Raw genomic sequence first — 25616 nt, forward strand, 5'->3', positions numbered from 1 at the left:
AATATTTTACAAAAATGTAAATTAAGAAAAAAAAATCAATTTTTGAAGAGCCTGAAAGCAGTTTCGTATTCTGCACAAATTTTCACCTCAATAAACGTTTTCCAAGAATAAATCTATCAATCTTAAAAAAAATATATCTAAAAAATATCTGCCATGTACACTTTGTTTGGAAATGACCCAGATACATACAAATTTTCATAAAACGATACTTCAATGATAACACAGGGCGAATTTGATTTTGGTGCGGCAAATGTTAAAGCTGTTTTTAATGGTATTTTTTGTGCTGATTACGAATCCGTAAGTACAAAGTTTCCATCAGCTCGAGATTTTGAGATAAACGAGGCCAAAGTGTCAAAGAATCGCGTTTTTTACAATATACAGATGCGTGCAACTAATTAGCAACGAAATTCAAAACGATTTTGCTTGCAAATTATGTTTATTTATTTATTTTTAATAATTTTCATTTAAAATATAATTCAATCTATAACAGAAACCACAATAACAAAAAGCTTGCACAAATTGCAAAAAAATTAATCAAACTTAAAAAAATCGTCATAAAAATTACAAAATTTTTAATTAGAATATATAGAAAATGTTGGGGTATGCAGTTTTGTAGCCCATTCAATTTTAGTATAATAAAGTGGAAGTTTCAAGTCGCTAAAAATTACCGTTGATTTTTTAGAATTTTTTTTTTGTCGAGGGTGTTGCGGATTTTTTTCCATTTAAAAAAAAATTTTGATCATGTGTTATAACGGTGTCGATTAATAGATTGGCGCATACACATAAGCATAGATGGGGACACTGCAGTATATATTAAGTGCATTAAAAAAAGCAGTAATAAAGCTGTTCTACACTCGGAGGTTTGCCATCGCCTGCCGAGGGGCGATCGCTTTTACAAAACTTTTCTTTATGTTGGGTTGGACTGGCCTTGAACCCAGGCTCTTCGTAACCACATTAACTATCATCGATTATAGGTATCATAACCAACAACTGCTTATTTTTCGTAGTCAACAATGTCGGTGTTGCCAGACGTTGAAAATGTGTAATATCGTAGCATATTTGCGCAGAACTTCTTTCACTATCACTAAATTAACACCAAATTCTTAGAACTCAACAGCTGATCTAATAAAATATGTACAACAAATTAAAGGTACTAGCTTGTGCTTTCTTAATAATAATATAAATTTCCTTTGCATTAAGTATTAAATTTTGCTAAACAATGTTATTTTATGAAAAAATTATTATTTTTTCGTTTTTTTGTACTTTTGGATTGAGGATATAAAAAAAATCATATAAATTATGTACAGCAATTGAAAGATAAACTAATTGTCTTCATTTATTTAGTAGTTCATAAGATATTAATATTTAAAAAAATAAAAAAAATTTAATTTAACCTTTTATATCTTCTTTATATTTTTTCGCCAAATAATTTTGTTACAGTTGAAATCAGCGTGAGAATTTCTGTCGAGCCACATTTTTGGTTTTTGCATAGCTAAATGGTTCATATTCCAGACCTATGACCAAACGTTGGCTTTGAACAATATTTTTTTTAACGTCTGGCAACATGTTCTTACTCGCACTTCAGATATCAGCTGATTATGGCGGAAAACCAAAATTTAATTGGTCACTATGGCTATGGTTGTGGCTATGGCGTTATGGTATGGCTAATGTGACCAACCGTACTTCTTTCGGAAGTACAGTACTTTTTTTTCGCTCTTGTACTTCGTACTTCGAAGTACAGTCAAATATACTTCTTTGCGATATTTTGTACTTCTCCGTTCTTCTGGACGATCGTCACATAGGCCTTGTCGTGCAATTGGCTGGATGCTATTTATGCTATTTATGATATTTATGTACATGCCCAAGGCTTGGAGGGTAGTCAGTGTTGCGTTCATCCCGAAGGCGGGAAAAAAGCTCTCATGCTAGAGAGACTGATAGACCTTTCAAGGGCTCAATATGCTTATTGCCAGAAAAGGTCTGTGAATACCGTCCTGCACACATTGGTAAAGTGGTCAGAGGAATCTCTCACGCATGAAGATTATGCAGTAGGGGCCATCGTCGTTATCGAGGGGACCTTCAACAATGTCACTCCAGAGGCAATAGTCAAGTATATTCATAACCTGGGGGTTGGAACCAACCTAATAAGCTTACTTCGTGACGGAACTGTCGCGGCGGAGTGGGGGAGCGTCTGCATTCAGTGCAGTCAATAGGAGCACTCCACAACGTGGTGTTCTCTCTCCTCTGCTCTCGATTGCGGTTGTGAACGAGCTTCTAGAGGAACTGGATAAAGTGGACTGTCGGGTTATTCCCTATTTAGATGATGTGGAACTTTTGGTTGAGGGACGATTTCTATCTTTTTGATCTGGCTCAAAGTTACCTGAACCAGGTAAATAGGTGGGTGATCAACGGCGGCTGTCGTAGAAGCCCAACATTGAGGAAAGTGTAGGAAAGTTGTCGGTTGCCATGTACTGCTGTAGGGGAGCTATCGGTAAAAGGTAGGGTCTCTTGCCCTTAATTAATTTATTAAGCTCTATGAAACCAGATTTAAGCCTATATTGTTTCAAGGAGCCCTTGTCTGGCGTAACTTCCTAGAGAAGGCTACACTTGTAAAACTGGAATTAGCGGAGCAATAGGAACCACACCTACAATGGCGCTTAACATACATATGTTGAGCACGGCGCCTGCAGATATTGCAGACAGAATTGTCGCAGCACGAACTGCTATTAGGCTAAAGGAAAGCGGGTCCTTTTGTGACCTAAAAAGGAAAAGAAGACGTTTCTCTGCTGCGGAAAATGTTTTTATAGGGAACTTTAGAACACGTTACATCTCAAGGGCTAGTGATGGGGGTTCTGACAGCCTATGGTGCGATTGGTATTCATGCGGTAAGACTAGGAATTTCTACTGATCCTTTTGTATCAGCTGTCAAGAGGAAGTCACACTTTCTTTTAGACTGTCTAACCTTCGCGAGGCATTTTGGCTCGCACTTCTGAACAAACACTGAGCTGCATTCGAAATTTTGTAGTCGGCTCGCGGCGTTAACTTAACCCAACCTAACCTATACTTCTTTGAGCTATGAAATAGTTGGTTACATTAGTATGACATGTATGTATGTTACCGCATAACTTTTGACCACGTTAGCCGAATTATTTTTATATATAAATTATTTATAATAATTTTTTCTTAAAGGTAAGGTCCCATACTAATTTGGTTTAGAAATGATCATTGGATCATGAAGAAATTAACGGTACTCTTAAATTTTTATATGAGAATTGAAGTCGGTTTTGTTTGTTGCATCAAATCTTTGCTATTTTAACGCTTTGTTCGCTGCTTCGTTCTTCGCCTTGCTCGCCGCTGCACTATGTTCTTTGCCTAAAACAGAAACCGGACGCATGAAGCAGATCAGATCAGGTCAGCAGCCCTCTTTTTACGAGTAGCTATCGAAATTTTTGCTTGCTTAAGTAGTTATACACCACAAAAAGTGCGAACAAATAAAAAATAGAAAAAAATACATGCATACAAAGCTTTAATCATCACATTGCTTTAGCTTTTCCATTTGGTAAGAAATCAAACAGCAGAACGCCATGTCACGATAGGTTTGGTAAGAATGTCATTTGACGTGCAAACATACATATTTTGAGTTTATTGTCCCAGAAAACGTTTCCCGCTTTGTTGTGTTATACATAGTTACCTTTTTGTAAATGCTTTACTTTATAGCTGAAATACAATGCCGGCGAACGGCGAACTCACCACAGCGAAATTCGCGCTGTCAAAATTAGAACACCCGCAAGCATATGAAATTGAACACAGCCAAAGCGAAATGCGAAGTTCGCTTGGCGGCGTTTCATGGCGATAGATTTATTTCTATCGCTCTGCTGGGCGATGACAGCTGTGCGTGCCAAAGGTGGCCGTATTTGTTTTGTGCTTTCAAAGTTTAAAAAGAAAACAACCTAAACACGATTTTTTTTTTGTTGTTTGAAAAATATAGTTGTGGATTCGTTAAATCTGGCTTGAAACAAATTATTTATAATAATCTTTCTTTGTTTTACATTTATATTTGTTATCATTTCCTCATTTCTAAATATGGTTTAGTTTTTTCTAAATATGGTCACCCAAATTATAAAGGCGACCAAATGGGATCAGCTGTTTTCTACCGCTCTAATTCTGTTTAAGTAGGCGAAATAGCTGGGCGAACGGTGAACGACAGCATCGCCCAATTCGGCGAAGTTTGCCGTTCGCCGGTATTGTATTTCAAGCATTACGCTTGATACTTAAACAGTAAAAGTTAAATATGAGTGGATTACTTGATAATGATGATTATAATAAAGCAACCATTGCAATGTTTACATATACAAATGTATGTATGTATGTGCACATACTCACAGCAAAAAGCGTCGGCACAAGAATTTTTCTACAACAAAAAGCATAAAAATTTTATTTCTAAACTTTGTGCAAAACTCAGGAAAATTCATTCCGTTTTCAAGTTCTGGGACCGGTGCAGAATAGCGATACTTCACCGCAAAAATGGAAAAGTAGGCGTGACCCGCCGTATTTTCCTGATTTCAAGGATATATAACATTTTTTTTTTGAAAATTAATATTATGGGTGCTAGAGGGGGGTTAATTTCTTACATATCGCCGTTTAAAGTACAAAACCGTGTATGTGAGGTTGCATAAATTATTTTCTAGAGAGTAAAAAATGCATAACTCAAAGTGGTTCTCGTTTTTATGAAGCAATCACATTTCTATTTAGTATTTTATTTCAGGACGAATGGATAAGAAATGAGCCAAGAGCTTGTGAGAGCAAATCCAATTTTTGCCAAAACATATTAGTTACGCGGTTTTGTACTTGAAACGATGATACACATATCAATTTAGTATCTACATATATATAAACAGAATAATTAAAAAATTTTCTTTAATATATACATATACTTATTTAAAATATAAGACACGTATATAAGGAAAAAAAATTTCCACTGCACTTTCCCATTAACAATTCACAATAGAGCAGTTTTTTCACTTAACAACACTACCCTTCAGGTCGCATATTTTTTAACCGACCTGCTGGCTGAACTCGGATAAATAGCCGAGTTTGCAGTTGCAAAAGAATGCACCTATTTTATACTAAATGAAAGGTAATTTCATTCTCTATTTAATTAATTGGGAAATATGGGCATTTTAAAATTTTGAATTTTTCACCTTTCCCCCTCTACCATCCTAATATTGATTTGCACAAGAAATGTTATAGATACATATACCATTAAAATTAGAAAAAATGGGCAAACCACGCCCACTTTTCCGTTTTTTTACGGGGTAAGGAGTCTCTTTTCTGCACTCGCAGAAATCGCGTCGAATTTTGAGATTTTTTATTTTTTTTTCGTTCCCGAAACTAAACGTCAAATCGTACAAAAATATAAATTTAATATTTGAGCGGGAGCGAACACAATAACGTTAAATTAATGATTCACTTGATTTTTTTTTTCACCTATCAATTAAAGGAAAACATCTAAATATGCACATAGTTATTGGTTAAAATTTTATTGTTTAAAATTCTTAAAAATAGTTCTGGAAGAACTTCAATTTTTTTTTTTAACATGTTTTTTATAGAGAATTAAACAAGGATCACGATGGTGTAATTTTAAATCCCAAATTTACTGGTCTTCACCATGCAAATCAACTTAAACAAGTTGAACTGTTAATAGCCAAGTTAACTTTAGGGCAATCATAACTATTATATAACTATTTGAATTTGAAGCGAATCGGAGACATGACATCTTTTTTTTTACGAAATCGGTCTTGACTATTCTTTAACACTGCGAGAATGCATAAAATGACTTTGATGGTACTTTTCGAACCCCCTTAATATATTTTTTAGGCGGTTAAAGTTTACGACTTACAACAATACGACACTTACGACACCGTTGTGAATACCCCATATATGTAAGTGTAAAGATGATCTGTTTTTTTTTTACTTTTTGTAAAAATGACTGCGACTGCAATTAGCTGATATAACTGATATAAAATAAAGATATTTAAGTTGCTTTGCTTAAAAACATAAATTGAAATTGAGAGTAACTGAGCAACTATTACTAGTCAGAAGTTACAGGATTTAGTCCCGAGTTTTTCTTCCTGTAAGTTCATGAAAAACATTAAACTATATTATAATGCAAAGAATTCTTAAAGAAGTCACCAAAGGAAGTCAATATGGCGGAATTAGAGCGAGAAGCTGCCAACATCCAACACCTTCTATTATTGCATCATGGCTTTCGGGCACCCGCGGTCGAGCAAAAGAACAGAGTTAACGTGAAAACACGTTGTAAAATGAAACTAAAAAACGGTTTATCGATTGATTTAGATCAAAATAGGTCTCCAGTAGTGTACATGTGCTGCTAAATTGGCTTACAGTAGGTTTGGGTAATTGTGCACTTTAGCGTACCCGCCAAAAATTGACCCAAAATAGCCGAAAGGGGTATCGAACCATGCGTATTACTACCAATCGTCGCCTGGGTAAAAGATTGTCGTAAGCGCCATTTTGACGATTTCTAGTTCTAGATGCAGTTATATATTTTGAAATAAGGTCTTTCGATTGGTGTTTTCAGTTTTTAGATATCTCCTCTAGTTTCCGAGATATTGACTACAATTTTTTCGATAATTTAGTTAAAACTTAGTTAGTGATGCAGTCATATTAAACTAATAACTAATAAATATTTTAGAAATGGTGTTCTCAATTTTTGTGTATCTCCTTTAGTTTCCGAGATATTGAGTAAAAAGTGTCGTTAATTTAGTAGAAATTTTGATCACATTTTGTCGTATTTCATAAAAAGTAGCTGCCAAATTGCGGACAAATGGCGCTTACGACAAAATTTTTCTAAAGAAAATCCTTCATAAACTCAAAACTAATTAACAATAAACATTAAAAATTAAATAATTTAGAATTTTGTGAACTAGTAACATTTAAGGTTTAGAGTTTATTTGATACACGCTAACAGTTTGAACTTGCCCGAGTTTTTCTACAAGTAGCTTGTGGAAAAAACCATATATAATCGGTAAACGTATTGGAAAAGGAAATAAAGTTGAGTCAAAATATGTTTTCAAAATATGACGTAGTGAAAACCATAGGTGCAATCCCGTATTCCTCGGGCTAAAACTAGTAAAACTGTCAAAAAAATAAAAATTCGCTCAGAGCGAAAGAACGGGATTGCATTCTAGTAAAAAATTGTAACTTCTGTCAACTTCAACATAACCTCTGTAGGGTATTTTACCTATATGTTTTTATACTTGTTTAAATTCTTTATGTTCAATTTATGGTTCAATGATTTGTTTGTTATCAAAAAGAAAATTTTTGATTATTCAATAAATAAACTTTCAATGTTAAAACATTAAAATATTTGTACTTAAAATTAAAATTAAATCAATAATTAAAATATCAACATACGATATAACCTTCAAATTTTGGTCGTAAATTTTCCCTTATTTTGTATGTAAACACACTCAGCTCACACATGTAAATAACCAAAAATACTTTCAAATTCATTAGAATCCACTTAAACAAGTAATTAAATACTTTTCAACATGAATTAGCAGAGTGCACTTTTCTTTTGTTTACAATTTGGTTGCCAAACACACTACAGCTGATCGTTTGACACATTTACCAGAATTTACCAGCAAAAAATTCTCGGCCTAAAACTGGTAACTTCTGACAGAGAGAGAACCGTATTTACTCTCTTTCTTGTCCTCTCAATAGTCAGAGAACCCGAGTACGGGATCGATTTCCAGTAATATCTGACTGATTCTGACTTTTTCTGACTAGTACGGACTCGTACGGGATCGCAACTCATGATAAAAACATAGTAAGGTAAAACCATGATACAATAGGTCCATTCTTTTGCAACCGAGCTACAAAAGAACACTCGCTTAAATGACGAAATACACGCAAAGCAACAACATAAACTCGGCTATTTATCCGAGTTCAGCCAGCAGGTCGGTTAAAAAATACGCGACCTGAATAGTAGTGTTGTTAAGTGAAAAAACTGCTCTATTGTGAATTGTTACTGGGAAATTGGAGAGGGAAATTTTTGTTTTCGTATATACATGATTTATATTTTAAATAAAGAGCGAAATACACCACACAAGCGGTTTGACAAACCAAGCGAAATTTCCCTTTGCTTCAAGCCATTTGTGCTGTGTATGGGGGTGTTTGAAGGTTTGACAAACCGCCGTCAAACCTTCAAACACCCCCATACACAGCACAAATGGCTTGAAGCAAAGGGAAATTTCGCTTGGTTTGTCAAACCGCTTGTGTGGTGTATTTCGCTCTTAAGTATATATATTATGCAAATACCTCGCATAATAACTAATTTCTATTGTTTTTTGTGTCTAAATCACGTTAAACTAATTACATGTTTCTTGCCAGCTACCAGCAGGGTAGCTTAAGTAGCTAAAAGGAAATTTTACCCGAGTTGAGCTTTGTTTTGTCGCTCGCTTACAAGAAAATACAGCTATAATTTACATTGTCTTTCCTGAGAATTTTGCCTCACATCGAAATTCGTGCTCCATTATTTTCATTTTGACGCATTTCAATGTTGATTCTTTAACTTTTATTTGGCTTTGCTTTTTGTTTTCGCTCAATTTAATTTTTATAATTTTTCAAAACAAGAAAATAATGTTTGAAATTAAGTAAGCCATACAAATTTTAATTTCATTTACAAGCAAATGTTTTTTTTGGCTTTTGCAAGTTATTAAGTTCTCTGCAAGAAGGTTTGTTTAAAAAAAATACGTGGACATACATATGTACATGGTATATGGTGAATAGAAATATCCCTTTTCCCTTACAGTAAAGCTTTTAGTGTGGGCAACAATGATATATTTCAAATAAGGCAGATCGGAATATGCGCTCTCTTGGAAGACAATACCTGTAATTATTGTACCATGGGTGAAAACTTTTTGTGGCGAGTGTATGTGGGAACACACATGCATATGCACTTCAGCTGTTTTCCTATCAGAAATCAACTTGCGGATGTAAATGACTCAAAATGAAAACAAAAGAGGATGTGGAAAACAAAAATTGAGCCACAATACATACACACAAACCCATATGTAAACATTAAATGTATACACACGTGCATCGCACGAAAACTGCACAATTTTGCTGATGCATAACGATATTGGTTCATAAATTGACGTATGAAAGAAAGTAGCCAACCTTACCTCAAGCTTTTAATTTGGTTGTAAAACAGACTTTTAATGTTTACATGCTGTAGAGCATTTGTGTTACATTTTTGCGGTTGAATGTCATGTGCTGGAATTTTGAGCTTCGCACTATTGCAAATTAAACCTGATTTAGTTTGACGACGTATTACATCTTTTAGAGCTTAAACTAAGCGATATAAATTTTTTCCACGCAGCAACCACTTCCTCAATAATTTGGTTATATATTTATAAATATAAACGTAATTATTTAAATATAATTGGATCACAGGTACTTACAAACTCTTGATCATCCGACGCCATTTTGAACGAATGTAATTCTGACATGACTCCAAATTCTCGCTTTGTCGTCCAAACAGGGTTGCTCACAAAAATATTCGAATATCTTTTACTACACACCGGTATTTAATAAATAACTATTAATCACACAATTATATGTTTCATCTTTTGAAAACGTTTTGTTACAGCTCTACAAAATAATTCGATCTTTAAACAAAACAAGAATAATTGCAACAAGAGTACCGAAGAATTTGTATGTTGCTTGAAAACGCTCAACACGAATGACTAATGAAAAGGAAAATAAACAAAAACATTTAATTGTCTATCCATGACATTTCCATAGTGATGCCAGAGAACGTTAAATACTTAAAATAAATATTTAACGTTCTCTGCTGCATATTTGGCGAATCAAATAACGTTTCTTACGTCATTTACGTTATTTTCCCAATATTTTTTAATATTTTTAATAACTGGTTTTACCAAATAGTTCTTCCGTTAGTAAAATATATCATGTTTTCTGGGTGAGTAATTCGTTGGAATCTTCGCGTTAAGGCCTGCAAAAGAGGCGCGGTACGGTACAATGCGGTATAATCCCGTACGATATGCGGTATCAAATACAATGGCGGCATATGAGAGCGTCATTAAAATTATTTATATTAACAAATATAAATTTTGAAGGACGATTGCGTTGACGTCTTTTGTCCTCATCGCTCTTCGCACGGTTTCCTGCTGAGTGCCTTTGCGTATATCGTTACCGCGTATCGTATCGGGATTATACCGTCCGGTGCCGTACCGTGCCTGTTTGCAATGGCATTTAGGCGGGCCGGGAGGCATTCCAAAGAGTTTTCATTTATAAATGTAGATTAAAGTCTTTTGTCCGCAAATATTTTTTCCAGCCAATTTCCTATCTTTATTTGGATTTCACACGAATGGCCGGCATGCATACGATGTATTCTCAGGTGGCAGCCACAGAAGGAAGTGCTCGTATTAATTTTTTTCTCATATTTTCATTCGGTCCTCATAGCAAAGGAAAGTAATTTTTTCTGCAATTGAAACCTGCGAGGAGTGTTTTTAAATCTTATCTACAAAAATTGTCTGAAAACGATTTCTACACTGTACAATTTAACATTGAAATGATTTACGTTGTACCTCATTAGCCAACAAAAAAGGACGTGGCCATAGAACTGATGAAAACCGAAGTTACGCAAATTTAATAAACTTTAAAAGTGCATCACTAAACAGGAAGATACGAGTCGTTTTATTACATTTAACTACAACAAATAAAAAATTGTATAATTGAATTAAAGGATTTAATATGAGCGGCGGTGGAGTTGGTAGTGACTCTACAGCGCCAAGCGGTCCGCGAGTGGTTCATATATATAAAACGGAAACAGGTATTTGTGGTTGAAATATCTGGACTGTCCAAATGCTATAACGTCAGATAATTCTGTAATACTGGAATAATAATTATTTGCGAAAAATTTTTAAGATCTATGCTTCCTATGCCATTCTTTAAAAGCGCACGGCAAAGGTACCTAGAGTAATTTTATTGATTTTTTCTTTCAATTTTAGGCTTTGGTTTCAATGTGCGTGGACAAGTTTCTGAGGGTGGGCAACTTCGTTCAATAAACGGAGAGTTATATGCCCCCTTGCAACACGTAAGTGCCGTGCTCGAAAACGGCGCCGCAGAGAAGGCAGGAATAAAAAAAGGGGATCGCATACTAGAGGTGTAAGTACTAATATTCACTATATAATATGTATATGTATATCATAGTTATATGTAGATATTTTCGCGTCTTATTTGTGACAGTATAGGCTAATTGTTGATTTGTTTTTCTTATATTATTACTTTCGTGAACTCATGGATGGTATAAAAGCATAGATGGGTGCAATCCCAGCAACCTGTTTAGTACGCCCCTTTGTGTATTGGAATTCGATAGTTTATTTAACCAATCACTTGCCATCAGTATGGCCAGAAAAACATATTGTTAAAAATCGTCCAAGTGACGATAAAATCTTCAAAAAACTATAAAAAGGTGACAGAACGTTGGAAAAAAAGTTTCTCTAGAAATATTTTTATTTTAAAATTGTATGGCAACAAAATACTTAATTTGTTTTATTATCAAGACCATAACACATTTTATTAAAAAAAACTAACAAGTTCATGAATTCAGTTTACATACATTTTTAACTGACTTAATAAAAGGAGAAGGTTATCAGCTAATATTTTTTATGTACATATGGTACCGCATAACTTTGGACCACGTCAAGCGATTTCGATAATTATTTTTTTCATCGGAAGGGTGGTCCCATACTAATTTCGTTTAGATCCGATAATTGGATCAGGAACAAATTAACGGTACACCAAAATATTGATATGAGAATTGAAGTCGGTTCTGTTTTTTGCTCAAAAATTACATGTTGATTCAACAAATATTGTTCCATAATTTTTACCTTTGGGAAATTCACAACGCCGGGTTTGAGCTGCACAAGCCTAGTTTGAGCGAGAATTTTGGCTCGAAAAATCAAGTCAAAAACATATTCATAAACATATTCAATATTACTATCTATCTGTCCTGCAAGGTGAATTGATGACAAAAACGAAAAATTGTTTGCCACCTACAAGTATCAACTACCAAAAACCACGTGGGCACAGTTTATCCTTTCATTTTTTCCTATCCATATTTGACAATAGAATCCGGTCCTACTTTCGCATATACAGCAGTAAATTGATGACAAAAAGCAAAATTTATGTCCAACTACCCAAAAAAAAAAACTTTATTTTAGTCTAATTTACGTCGTACGCAATGAGGCTGATTATTCAACCCCTTTCCCCATAGAACTTCGTTACCGATTCTTGCAAAGCCCTTTCACGGTGCACGGATTGCACGGTTTGCAAAGCTGTCCCATACGAAAACCGGTTTTTACCGTGCAATCCGTGCAATCTGTGCACCATGCAAGGGCTTTGCAAGACTCAGAGAATACCCCTATTGTCTCTTATCTACCAAACCGAACAGCTGAAAAATGTAGGAAAAAATTGAAAGTGAATTTGCTAAACCCCGTTGTGGTGGTATAGATGTCATGAAAACTAACTCAATAGGGCTGCTCAGGAAGTTGCGGTCTTGGATTTGCAGTTGGAATTACATTAGTAAATTTTATGCTTGCTGCTATGTTAACCGCGATCATTTTATTGTTGTGCATTGACAAATGCAAAGTGCAAGAGCATATGCACAAGATCCTGAACAGCCTTAATAGGAAAAAATAAGTATGCAATTAAAAAGGAACATTTAATATATGGGCAAATCTAAAAAACAGGTAACCTTTGTGTTATTTAGCTATATTTTCATTGCTGTATACTATATCAAGCTGATTGCTTTTGGATATAATTCATAGACGTATACTTGAAGCCTCAAAAAAATTTTGAATGATTTTGTTGCATAACTTCTGAGCTATAAATGTTTTCAGTCAAAAAATATATATATTAGTCTAGCAGACCCGGCGGACTTCGTCCCGCCCTAAATTAATTTTTTATTTAAACATTTGGTCCAACGTTTTCACCAACAATTCACGTTCACGTTTGGTTTTGTGGTCGTCATCTTAAATAACCTTATGAAAAAGTTATGCCCATGAAGAAGTTCTTGAGACAACAATGATCTGATTCGATGGTGAATCGTCCTTGAATCTGTATAGTACAGTTGGTGGAAATTTCAAAATGGGGGAGTATCATTAGTCCACAGAAATCCCGTATACATAGACTTATTTCAGACGAAATACCTGAGAGTTCTTACAATTATATTTGTAGGCATTTATCAAGAATAGTCTTTATCCTGTTTAGGGCCGCAGCTCTTTTTGTGCAATAGTACATATTGACCCCACCGTTACCAATATATATTTCGAATATGAGCCAAATAAATACAATTTATAGTAATAACTCGACTCCAGCGCCACCTGGCGTTTCAAGTTGTGAACCTTAATTATAGAGGGACCCGCTCAAACACATACACAAAAATCATTAAAATCGTTTCGCGCATTTAGGAGGGGTTCGCTCACAAATACACGTATCAAAGAAGTATATATCGTAATCCACAAAGACCTTAACCAACAAAGTTTTTTACAGGAGAGCAAAAAACATAAAATGAGTATGAAAAACAGGTAGCATGTGGCATGTAGCTCCGTTGTTGTTGGTACTAACACTTTAATATTTTTTAATATGTGAAAACGCAGTTTTGAAAAAAGTTTCGGTTAGGCCTCTGTGAATTAAGGTAACGATATGTATTTACAGATAGGCAAAAGTTTCCTTATGTTTGAAACGCGACACGCCACCTTTCACAATAACCCCTACTTGTCTCCAAATACCTCAGTATCAGGTCCACCTATCAGAAAAAAGTGACCTATATGTTAATCCAGGCAATAAGCTACCTAATTACTTACAAAAAATTATGCTAATATAGGCAAAAAGCTACCCACGACCAAATTTTAACAAATTGGATTATAAATAAAATTTTTTCGAATGTATCTGTCACTGGTCCACTTCCTGGAAAAAAGGCAAAAAGCTACCTACGTACCAAATTTTAAGAAAATCGGACCATAATACGATTTTTTCGAATAGTTCGTCCCAGGTCCACTTCCCGGAAAAAAAGAATCATATATGCTAATATAGGCAAAAAGCTACCCACGTACCAAATTTTAAGCAAATCGGACCATAATACGATTTTTTCGAATAGATAGGTCCCTGGTCCACCTACGGGAAAAAGTACATTTTTTTGGCCTTTGGACTTCTCTTTATATAGTTAGTATAGACAAGTGAATTTTTTGTGTAATTTTTAGGAGGTGAAAAATTAATTATGTCATAACTTTTGAAGCACACCATATACTGGTTGGATATTTTATGGGCAATTTAGTACTTATGTGTACACTTAATTTGTCGTAGGTAAAGTGTGCCCTGAAAAATAACTAAATGGCAAGTTACTCAAAGTTTGTAACTCAAATTTTCACAATTTTCAAAATTTTCGATTTATCGCGTATAGTTTTTTAAGCATTTCATTTTAAAAACTTGTATTCTACAAACATTATTTCCCACTAGAACCTGAAGGAAGAACTCCCAAATTGAGGCATAAAAGAGTACTCCCTTTGCCATGTATTTCGACGCCGGTATCGAATCAACATTTTTTCGACAAAGGTTTCTCTTAATTTATTAGAGCCTTCTTAATTCAATGGCGTCCCCAGTTGTGCTCGATTGGCTCCACTTTTCGAGATAGCTTGAAACTTTGCTTAAATTTTAACTATTTTATAAAAAACTCCCCCAGTTTTGAAGATATTTTACTAAAATTTTGCACAGGATTGTATTTTAATATTACCTTCACTATCTCTGTCCTAAAAATGTATGCAAAGCTTTTATTTACCTTTCCGCAAAAGCTTGAGCAAATTTTTGTTATAATTTATTAAAAAAAACATAATTATGATGTGCTAAGAAATAGTTTTTCGAATTTTATGACAAACGTATTATTTTGAGTTGTGACTCTTTTGAAGACGGTGTGCGATATGTTCATATAATAATAATAATAATATAATAGACTGGCGCTTACACCAGTGTTGCCAGAATATTTTTGTACCCCATCCCCATATCGGGCCGCAGGCATATCAATTAGGTGTTAATTAGGGCCGCCAAATAAATTTAAGAGCTAATTGGTTTCGGAAAAAATCACAAAAATGCGTGACTTCTCTGACCCATCTTTAATAATTTTTACGGTTTTTTGGAAACCTTTTGAGCACCTACATAAATAAATTGTGGCGGCCATAATTTACACCTAAAAAATACATAATTCAAAAACCTTTTAACGAAGAAAAAACACATTTACTGATAAAAACAAATAAACAAACAAAAACAAACAAAGTAATACAAAATATTCAGTTCAGCACAAATTGGGGAAGGCAAACTTTTTTCTTCAACTACTATATGTGACCTGGTCTACGAAAAGGGAGCTTACGTGCGAAAACTAGTTTTCTGTGAAAAAGCTGTTAAAAGTAAGCAACTCGTTTCGTTTACTCGTTTTTTTTTACTCTTCTTTCTCTACATTTTTAGTACACCTCTAAGCAAGTTAGGATTTTCTGCTTTTCACCACGTGAAAAAAGCATCTCATCTTCCATCCGAATCAACCAAAAAGTGAAAATTGATTTTTTGACACCTAAGCCCCCTTTCCGTAGACCAGGTCACATATATTGATCATCACTTTCTGTACCAAAAATCTTGTTCCATTACTAATATAAGGGGGATTAAGGTAACGATAGAATTTTTAAATTAAAATTAGTCTACTATGGTAGATTCCGTTTAGCTTCGTATTCGCTTAACTGTTTTAGTATAACTGCACTTTTCCAGTAGAACACTTATTTCAGAAGTAGTTTTATTCATTATACATGCACTTGTTTCGTTTAACAGCCTCGCGAGATAAATAAAATGATTTATTCTTTCAATTTCAAAATGCTTTAATGACTTTCAATTTAAAAAAAAACCCAGTTTTAAATATCCGAGTGGTCTAATAGTTGAATACATATTTATCCTCCTTTTACAAACACATTTATATATACTTTATTCTAAACACCTCCCATATATATGTATGTCTGCATACGAAATTTCAGTATCATGTGACTTATGGTTCCCAATTTACGGCTGATTAAAAATTCCACGCCTATGGGATGTGACACACCCCCTTTTACAAACCCATTTATATATACCTTACTATAAACTCCTACCATAGATATGTCTGCATACCAAGTTTGACGTTCGTGGGGCTTATGGTTCCGAAGTTATAGCTGATAAAAAATTTTATGCCTACGGGATGTGCAACGCCTCTTTTATAAACCCATCCATATACATATACATATATCATAGATATGTCTGCATACCAAATATCAATCTCGTGGGGTTTATGATTCCGAAATTATTGCTGATAAAAATTTCACGCCTATGGGAGGTGCCACACCCCCTTATCGAATCCCAATTTTTTTCTGCTTATTATAGGCCCGGGTGTCGTGGCAACAAACACTCTGTCAGAATTTCGTTCGATTCTGTCCGTCCGTTTAGGCTTCAACATGGCACATACATACATACATACATACTTAGACAAATATATATTAGATATCTATCCTTCTCCCAGCGTAAACAAAATTTTAGGAATATCTCCACCCCAGGGCCTCCTATCGTGTATTTTTTTAGTCCAATATTCATTTTCAATTGGCTAACATTATGTTCCAAATGTGAGCCAAATCTGCAACTAAATGCAGGTTTTAGAAATATCCGGACCACAGTGCCGCCTAGCGACTACAATTTTAGTCGGAATATTTCCCTTCAAGGTACTGACATACGTTCCAAATATGAACGAAATCGGTCCAGCCGTTTAGTAGTTTAATGACATTCAATATACGGAAAACTCTATGAAATTGTGAAATCGTGACGTCTCTGATTTCTTAAATTTTTGACAACAACAAAAAGTTTTGAATTTTTTAAATCGAAAAACCTACCACACAGACGGTGCAAAACAGTACTTTTTTACAGACGTACCTAATAAGAACCAACAACGATTTAGCACGGCTATAAATAGTGATGGATAAACAGAAACTATTCAGAACAAAAAATGACACTGAAGATGGCACAACGCCGAAACCGGTTTGTCTCCAAACCAAATTTGACAAGGAATGACGGAAAATCGTTCCACATTACATTTACCTGTAATAATTAATTTTCATTAAAACAAACGAAAACTTTACTAAATGTCTAAAGTAAATGATATAAGACTTTGTGTAAGCGTTCTTTCCAGCATATTTCTGGAGTCATATGGCCCATTGTGGAGCTTCGATAGTCTCGTCATTTTATAGTCTTTTGAAAACTGTGTAAACTTTTATAAATTTAGTTTCAAGAGGATATCACCCTGTTTCGTTTTAGCTTAAAACTTTTAACGTGGGAGTTAACCGAAGTCAAGTTTTAAACATGTTTTATTAGTCATTATTTTAAAATATCACATTTGGTGTGAACATTGGGATGAAGCAAACGAGTGCGGTTTTTGTTATTAAATTAAGTATTTAATGTAACTGAATTTTGTACATTGTAAATTCATAAGGTTTAAGTGTTGTCATAACTCGCATTCGCTGAACCGTGGATAATCGTGTTCCAATTCTCTCGCGTGCTGGAAAATCTCGCTTGCGTGACGATGCATACTTTTTCTCGCATACCGAGCGGTTTTCTAGCTCTCGCATGCTTTCAAGTATCATTTTTGTTGTTTGACAGGTATTTCCTCTTATCGCCGAACTCATCAGAGTAGTAGCATTGATTATTTTGGTAGAACATACAAATTTAGCCTACAAAGCTCGAGCCTACTTTTTTGGCGACATTTTACAAATGAAAAAGTATGCTGTCAACAAAACTCTTATCTGGCTTGCGAGAGAAAAAAGCAGAACGCAAGCGAGATTTTCAAGTATGTGAAGACGGCCGGTAATGATTAGCTTACTTCCTTAATTTAAGCAGAGGGAATCCATTCATTGATTTTTGGAGATAAATTAGAAGTTTTTAATTTTAGTTTTATTTTTGATCTCGAAAATGTCGGATTTTCAATAAAATTGTCAAATTAAAAGCCAGTAATATGAAATTCAATGCTACATCTATTGTCTAACGTAGGCTTTTCCAAAGTGGGTGCCGCGAGCGTATGCCTGGGTGCCGCTAGTGACTAGAGTATACTAGTGGTGCGGGCAAATTCTTTAAACTTTCCATACACAACGCAAGCGGTTTGATCAAACTTCAACATGGCGGCCAGAAAATCAAAAACAATTGGATTTTTAATAAAATTACCTTCAGCGGCTCGTCAAACTCCATACACAACACAAATGGCTTGCAGCAAAGGGATATTTCGCTTGGTTTGTCAAGCCGCTTGTGTGGTGTATTTCGCTCTTATACGTAGTACCCCAGTACGTTTGGTCAACGAAAAGTTTAATCAGAAAATTTTCAGAAAAATAGCCAAAAGTGTACCCTTTTCATGACCATTTTTGGTACTTTTGTAGACCTTATCCGCGTCTCATCCACTTTTCTTCTAGTTTTCGGCTTAATTTTCCGATTTTTTGCTGTCTGGGCTGTTCTCGTAACAAGCGCAGGGACTTGTTCTTCTCGTGTTAGTGAGGTACCCATTCGCAATGCAAATCGTAAAAGAAGTTTTGATGAGCGAAGTACTTCAGACTTACACCACTAGCAACGAGGTTTTTAAAGCTATCGACAAATTTTTACAGAAAAATGGTTTGAAATGGAGCAAGTGTGCGGATATTTGCAGTGGTTGGAAAAACGAAAGGAGCAATGTCTAGGATGACGACAAGAGGCAAAAAACGCCACTAGAAGTCACTGTATGACCCCTCGGTATTCCCTGGCGACTAGGAAGATGCCGCCACTAGATTTAAAACCCGTATTGGATGAATCGTCAAATAATTTCAGGGTAAAATTGTCAAAGCTCCCAATACACTTAAAAGAAATAATTAAATCATCAAAACAATTTCAGTCCTCACATTAAAGCTAAAGCATAAAGTTTGCATTGTGTTTTCTTGTTTTCGTAGACATTTGATGAGTAGGGGTGCCGCGAAATTTTTTTAGCACAACAAGGGTGCCGCGGTGAAAAAAGTTTGGGAACCCCTGGCTTAGGTGGTTACAGCGCCAAATAAGAAGAAGAAGAAGAAGAGACACATTCAGTAATTCAGTCTCATCTCAAGTCACTAAATTTGAGATTAGTGACTATTTTTGTGACTTGAGATGATTTGGCTATTCAGTAGGAGAGAGTCACAAAAAGTTCACCAAAAATGTGTGGTGAAAACAGACACAGACAGTCAACTGATAACGTTTATGTATGCCTTTTGCCGCCCCGCCCGGGTAGTTGCAATGGCCGGGTGGTCAAAGCATTCGGCTGCCGGTCGAGAGGGTCCGGGTTCGAATACTGCTCGGGCGTAGAGGATTTTTTATATATTTTTTATTTAGTATTTTTTTATTAGTTTTATTTTTTTGAATAAACTTTAGATTTTAATGTTAAAAAAAGAAATATTTTTTTTTCAATGGATTTGTATGATATTAAAGCATTTTGGTTTATTTCCTAACGAAATTCTTATTGAACAAATTGCCTCGCTTCATATTCGCGTTTTTTTTTTAAATAAAATGGAAAGCAATTGACTTTGTCCATATTTTAATTTTTGAGACCTGCTCTTAGCCAGGTGACAAATTAGTGGCTTTTTTTGAGACTAGAGGCGTGAGACAGCGTACTGAATACCAAATAGTCTCAAAATCCAAGTTCACCACCAAAAGTCACTTATAGTGACTAGAGACCGCTTACTGAATGCCGGGGTAAGTTTAACGTTCTTGTGTTCAAGCACTCAAAAGACAATACCAAATATCACATAGCTAACAAGGACCTAAAGGTGCACTGTAGACTATGAACCGATCCGATTTGTTTTGACAACCTGTTCTATTTGCCTGCGCACGCAACCGCAATCGTCAATTAGACCCTTAACAAAGCCTTTAAATCCGCCCTAGCAGCACTTAGCAAAGACAAAGGATCGTTGTTGGCAGAGCATACATACAGGGCGAGAGTTGAAAATAGCATAGATTATCAAAGAACATCCCACCTTGGTTTGCCTATCACATAATTTGCTTGCGCTTTTGATAACGCATAATTTACTCTTGACATAATTTATTTTCGCATTTCAAGCTTTGTGTTAAGTAGGTGACTGCCCACTTAAATTGATTTTCAAAACATAAAAGTCCTTGCTCTATTTTATATTTGTTAGTGCTCGATAAACATTTTATTTCTTCAAGTGCAGCACATTTTCACTTATGTACATAAACGATAAGTTTATTTTTAATTGTTATTATCAAACAAAACTATCTTTTGCCAGTGAAGTGAGTTTAATCGATCAAGCTATTACGCGCCAACCACATCAATTCCTCACGCAATATTTTCCTAATTTTTGGTCATGTTACCTTTTAATCATGTGCAATTTAACTTGTCTTTGGACAGATCGATGTCGAGTGTAGCGTCTAGATATTTTAGGTTTGGGTTTTTTTATGCAAAATTTGATACTGAAATTTCAAGTAAAATTCAAACTTGAAAAAAACGGTTACAATATTTATAAATATATAGAATTTTAATGAAAAATCTTTCTTTTTTTTTTGTTTCGTCTTCCAGAAATGGTGTTACCGTAGAAGGAGCTACACACAAGCAAGTCGTAGATTTGATAAAGTCTGGCGGGGATTGCCTCACGCTGACAGTAATTTCGGTAACGCAGCAAGTAAGATGCGTATTCAAGCTACATACTGTACATATTATATATTTTAATTTATAAATTTAATTATTTTGACTCAAAGGAGGCGGAAAGACTCGAACCTCAGGAAGATCAGACGGGTTACTCATATATTGATTATTCCGATAAACGATCGTTGCCTATTAGGTATCTATGTATATAAAAAATTTACACGATTGTGTTTCGTTGACCGATTTTGGCATTTCCAGTATACCAGACTACAGCATTGTAAATCGCAATGGAGAGCGTTACATCGTTTTCAATATACATATGGCTGGCCGTCAATTGTGTTCTCGTCGTTATCGCGAATTTGCCAATCTTCACTCAATATTAAGAAAGGAATTTGCTGGTTTTAATTTTCCTAAACTGCCTGGAAAATGGCCATTCCAATTAAGCGAGCAGCAATTGGACACTCGCCGGCGAGGCCTTGAGCAATACTTGGAGAAGGTGTGCGCCGTACGCGTCATCGCCGAAAGCGATGCGGTGCAAGATTTTCTCACGGACTCAGAAGACGATATATCCGCTTCTCCAGTGGACATAAAAGTAATGCTGCCGGATCATGAAGTATCTACGGTCTCAGTGCGAAAGTCTGCAAATGCGCAGGTGGTGTGGGAACTTCTGGTTCAGCGAGCCAACCTAACGTCGTACACCCAACAATATTTTTATCTCTTTGAAATTGTTGAATATAATTTTGAACGCAAGCTGCAGCCACACGAGATTCCACACCAACTGTATGTCCAAAACTACAGTACCGCCTCCAGCACTTGCCTCTGTGTGCGTAGATGGTTGTTCTCAGTGAGTAGAGAGCTTGGCTTACCTGATGGCGAACAAGCAGCAACATTTATTTTTTATCAGGTATTTAAATACATATTGAAATTCTACAATTTCAAGTTGACTTTTTACTTTCGCAGGCGGTTGATGAAGTGAATCGCGGAAATATACGCGCTGAAGGCCGTCTTTATGAACTGAAAGCCTTACAGGATGCAAAGAAAGCATCGGAATATTTGGCGTTAGCGCGCACGCTACCCGGGTATGGCGATGTCGTATTTCCGCACTGTACCTGTGATAGTCGCAAAGAAGGACATGTAGTGCCAGCCGTTGGTAAGTACATGACAATGGCCATTTTCCGGAATGAGTGATTGATTTTTTTTTTTAGTTGAAACAAACAAAAATGTATTTTAATACCTTTTTTCTATAGGAATAAAAAGTTTTCGTTTGCTTGCATGCCGTGAAGATGGTTCACTTGAGTCGCAAATGGTCGAACTAACCTGGGAAAGCATAACTCGCTGGGAGAGCGATGAAGAGTCAATGTCATTCTGCTTTCAATACAATCGCCCGGACAAACCGGCGCGTTGGGTGAAAGTTTACACGCCATATGTGAGTACGCGTCCGAGATATTTTTCCATAACCGACAGTGAAATCTTTTGTCATTCAATATTTCAGCATTCGTTTTTAGCTGATTGTTTTGATCGAATAATGGAGGAACGCAAATGGGAAGATAGCGGTGATTAACAAAAGAACGTCTATAACGCTTGAGCGTGGGTTTCCATTATCATAGTTTTACGATATTTTAAGCACCTGATAGAACTCAGCAAACGCAAATATTCATCTCACTTTTTTATTTTTTATTTTTTTTGCTACTTCATCTAAAAGTTATATCTTCTGTACACCAACTCTAAAGTGCACTACTGGTTGTACTAAGAATAAAATTGGGCCTGAACCACACTGTAACTCATTCTAAAATTTGAAAGAACAACTATAAACGCTGAATACATACAAATGTATAAGCTTTTTTTTTTGTACACTATGATGTGTACTATACCTTCATGTACTATAAAAATCGACCAACTCAACACTAAATTAAATGGCCGCTGTAGCACCACATAATTCGCAATACAAAAAAATTAAAAATTAAATAAAATTGTCCAGATTGTTTAATCTCAGTTAAGTTAACGAATATTGCATATATTAAATATTACATACCCACATACCTACATATATACAAGTTATATATTATTGTATATTTCCGAATTAGCAATTTTTATAATTAAGTAAGAATAAAAGATACATACATATGTCTTATTAAAACATTCATACAATGCACCTTAATCACGCACTCAATTGAAAATCGGCATTTGCGCACCAAGATCAAATTAAACAGCTCCAGGTCACTTAAATTAATCTAAGATGTTTAAAAAATAAATGTTAAAATTGTTGTCAATTTCTAAGAAACAAGCTTAAGTAATCGTAGCAAGCTTACGAACAAGAAACAAACACACTTTCCCATTGTCAATGCAAGTTGTGAGAATCTACTTCAGTTAAGCTGAAATGATTAGGCCTGCGGAGTGCTCTAGAAATAAGAAAAAAGTTTTTGGCTCAAAGTAAGCGGTTCAAACCGATCGTGATCTATAGCTTACACCGAAATCCATTTACAGTTAATTTTAACCAAGTTTTTACTGATCCCTCTATGCCGAAAAAGCCAAAAAACCTGATTTTTCACAGCGGCCAATTTTCGCGACATTTTCATTTAAACTCGCTATATCTCAGACTTTTTATTATCGATTTATTTGCAATTTTTACACAATAAATAAGATGTTATTCTTAAGAAACTGAGTTCTTCTACAGTTCTTAATACTTATTAAAAACAAAATTACTTGTACAAGTTCTATGTAAAAATATTTGTGATCTAGAGGCGAGCGCCCGCTCGTGGGTGTCACCACAATATTCGGCCTCATTGCGTAAGTCGTAAATTAGGCCAAATTTTAAGACTCGAACACATTGACATAGTCTACTGCCGTGCTGAAATAAGTAAACGACGAAAATTGTCGAAAACTATGCAGTGCTGCAACGTTTTGCGGTTTTAATACGCTAGTCGAGTCGAAATTTTTGGCAATGTCGAAAAACGACTTGCATTCGACACGACTCTCGCAATGAGGCTGATTACTATAACTTTGGAATTACTTGCTGTTTAAAACATGAAGCTTTACAAAAAATTTCTTTAGATAATAATGCTATAATCTATAATGTTGCATTAAAACAAAACAAAATTTTCAAATTTTATAGCACACCTTTAGCATTTGTAAAAGCTACCTCCATAATTTTTAGAAAAAAAGTTTAAAAATCAGCCATTTTGTTTTTAATAAGTATTAAGAACTTATTGTGTAAAATCTTCAAATTAAGCGATAATAAAGCGCCTGAGATATAGCGAGGCCAAGTGAAAATTTCGCAAAAATTGGCCGCTGCAAAAATTCAGGGTTTTTGGCTCTTTCGGCATCAGTAAAACTTGGTTAAAATTAACTGTAAATATATTCTGGTGTAAGCTATCGATCACGATTGGTTTGAACCGGTTACTTTGACCCAACAACTCTCTGGACTCTTTTTGGGCATAATCCGCAGGCTTAGATGGTTGAGGGAAAAATCAAACATGTAGCAGTAAATTTGTATATTCATAAGAAGATCTATCAAACTGTTTATAATTAAAGAAAAAAACGTTATACATACATATGTATGTAGTTATATTCATGTGTCACATGCGGTTAGGTCAAGCAACAGGCATAGAAACTATTGTTTATCTTTGCTGATAAATGAATATAGCAAGGGACTTAATTTAATTGTAGATAAATAAAAACAAAAAATTCAAAGCTTCTATTCCATCTTGAAGTTATGTAGTTGAAGCTATTCTATATAAATTCAAAGTTTCAAATGAATCAACGTAAAACGAACAAACACATATGTATTTGTTACTATATATTAATGAATCTATTCTTTTAAAGAATTTCACGATTTTATAATTTAGTTACCTATCCTAAATATTAATAGACTTACATAGGTATATGTATAAATAATTTCTACGCAAAGCAGAAATGTGGCCATTACATTGTTAGTTATTTTTTTTTTTTTTTATAGTAAAATACTCGTTCCAACAGTGACATTCCTTAAGAGAGTAAACCATGCTTTAGTAAGCAAATTAATTATGCATTTGATGGATAAGGTATTCAATAACAAAAATAATAAAAGTCAGATTTAATGATGCTATTCTCTTCCGATGCTTTTAAACTGAAATACATAAAACACGCATATACTACATACATATATACATATGCTATAAACAATGATGGGTAGTACATATATGGAACTGTTTCTTAAATCATAAATATGTAGGCAGGAACTTTCACGGATTAATTCAGGAATAAAATAACATATTGAGTCGTAGGTCGCGAAGTTCCATACAAAATGACAGCGGGCTCTACGAAAATCCGTTTTCTTTATAAATCCATACATAAGTCAATCAGTCTTAATTTGATCTTGTAAAAATGGAATTATATTGATTTGGTGAAAGGTTTGACGAAGATGTATATTTTATTTGTATATTATATTTTCCGATAGAAAAGTGATGTGTTCTGGTAAAACAAAACAATAACACGTTTAACAAAATCAAACAAAAAAAAAAAAACAATTCACGAACTTTTTAAGTCACCAAAAACGCCTATAATTTACAAAACTGTGTCTAAAAGACTATTAAATTCGCGAAGTCATGTAAAAATATGTTGGTCTTAAGAAGATAAAATTGAAGCGGGTTTGAAAAAGGTAAACAAACAGGCAGGTTCCGCAATTCACTTCCTGGTGAAGTTCAATAAAACTCATTTTGAATTCAAATTGGTACGGGTTGAAATTCACTCTGAATTAATGGGTCGTCGATTACGGATTGCAACGCAACCACGATTCGCTTGGCAGCTGGCAACGCAACTAGAAAGAAAATTTTATTACGAATGGCAACTATCGCCGGTTGCTGTAGAGTTATCGATAATCCTC

At 34.8% G+C, this 25616-nt stretch overlaps 2 protein-coding genes across 2 annotated transcripts in view; one reads left to right on the forward strand and one right to left on the reverse strand.

Moving 5' to 3' along the window:
* Positions 1-9777, reverse strand: part of Ptpmeg2 (Protein tyrosine phosphatase Meg2) — a 39262-nt gene extending 29485 nt beyond the window's left edge. Inside the window, exon 1 of the mRNA XM_017612422.1 lies at positions 9486-9777. Within this exon, the coding sequence (XP_017467911.1) occupies positions 9486-9533 (48 nt within the window). The 5' untranslated portion in view covers positions 9534-9777. The remainder of the gene's footprint in view (positions 1-9485) is intronic.
* Positions 9778-10351: 574 nt separating this feature from the next.
* Snx27 (sorting nexin 27) lies at positions 10352-25221 on the forward strand. Its single transcript, XM_017612423.1, has 8 exons — positions 10352-10879; positions 11058-11214; positions 20690-20792; positions 20869-20951; positions 21014-21659; positions 21716-21905; positions 22003-22181; positions 22248-25221. The coding sequence occupies exons 1-8, from the start codon at positions 10801-10803 to the stop codon at positions 22314-22316; spliced, it is 1506 nt and encodes a 501-aa protein (XP_017467912.1). The 5' UTR covers positions 10352-10800; the 3' UTR covers positions 22317-25221.
* The last annotated feature ends 395 nt before the right edge of the window (positions 25222-25616 follow it).

This window comes from Rhagoletis zephyria, unplaced genomic scaffold (assembly GCF_001687245.7).
Source record: "Rhagoletis zephyria isolate East Lansing unplaced genomic scaffold, Rhagoletis_zephyria_1.1 Rzeph_scaffold_00536, whole genome shotgun sequence".
Taxonomy (NCBI): domain Eukaryota; kingdom Metazoa; phylum Arthropoda; class Insecta; order Diptera; family Tephritidae; genus Rhagoletis; species Rhagoletis zephyria.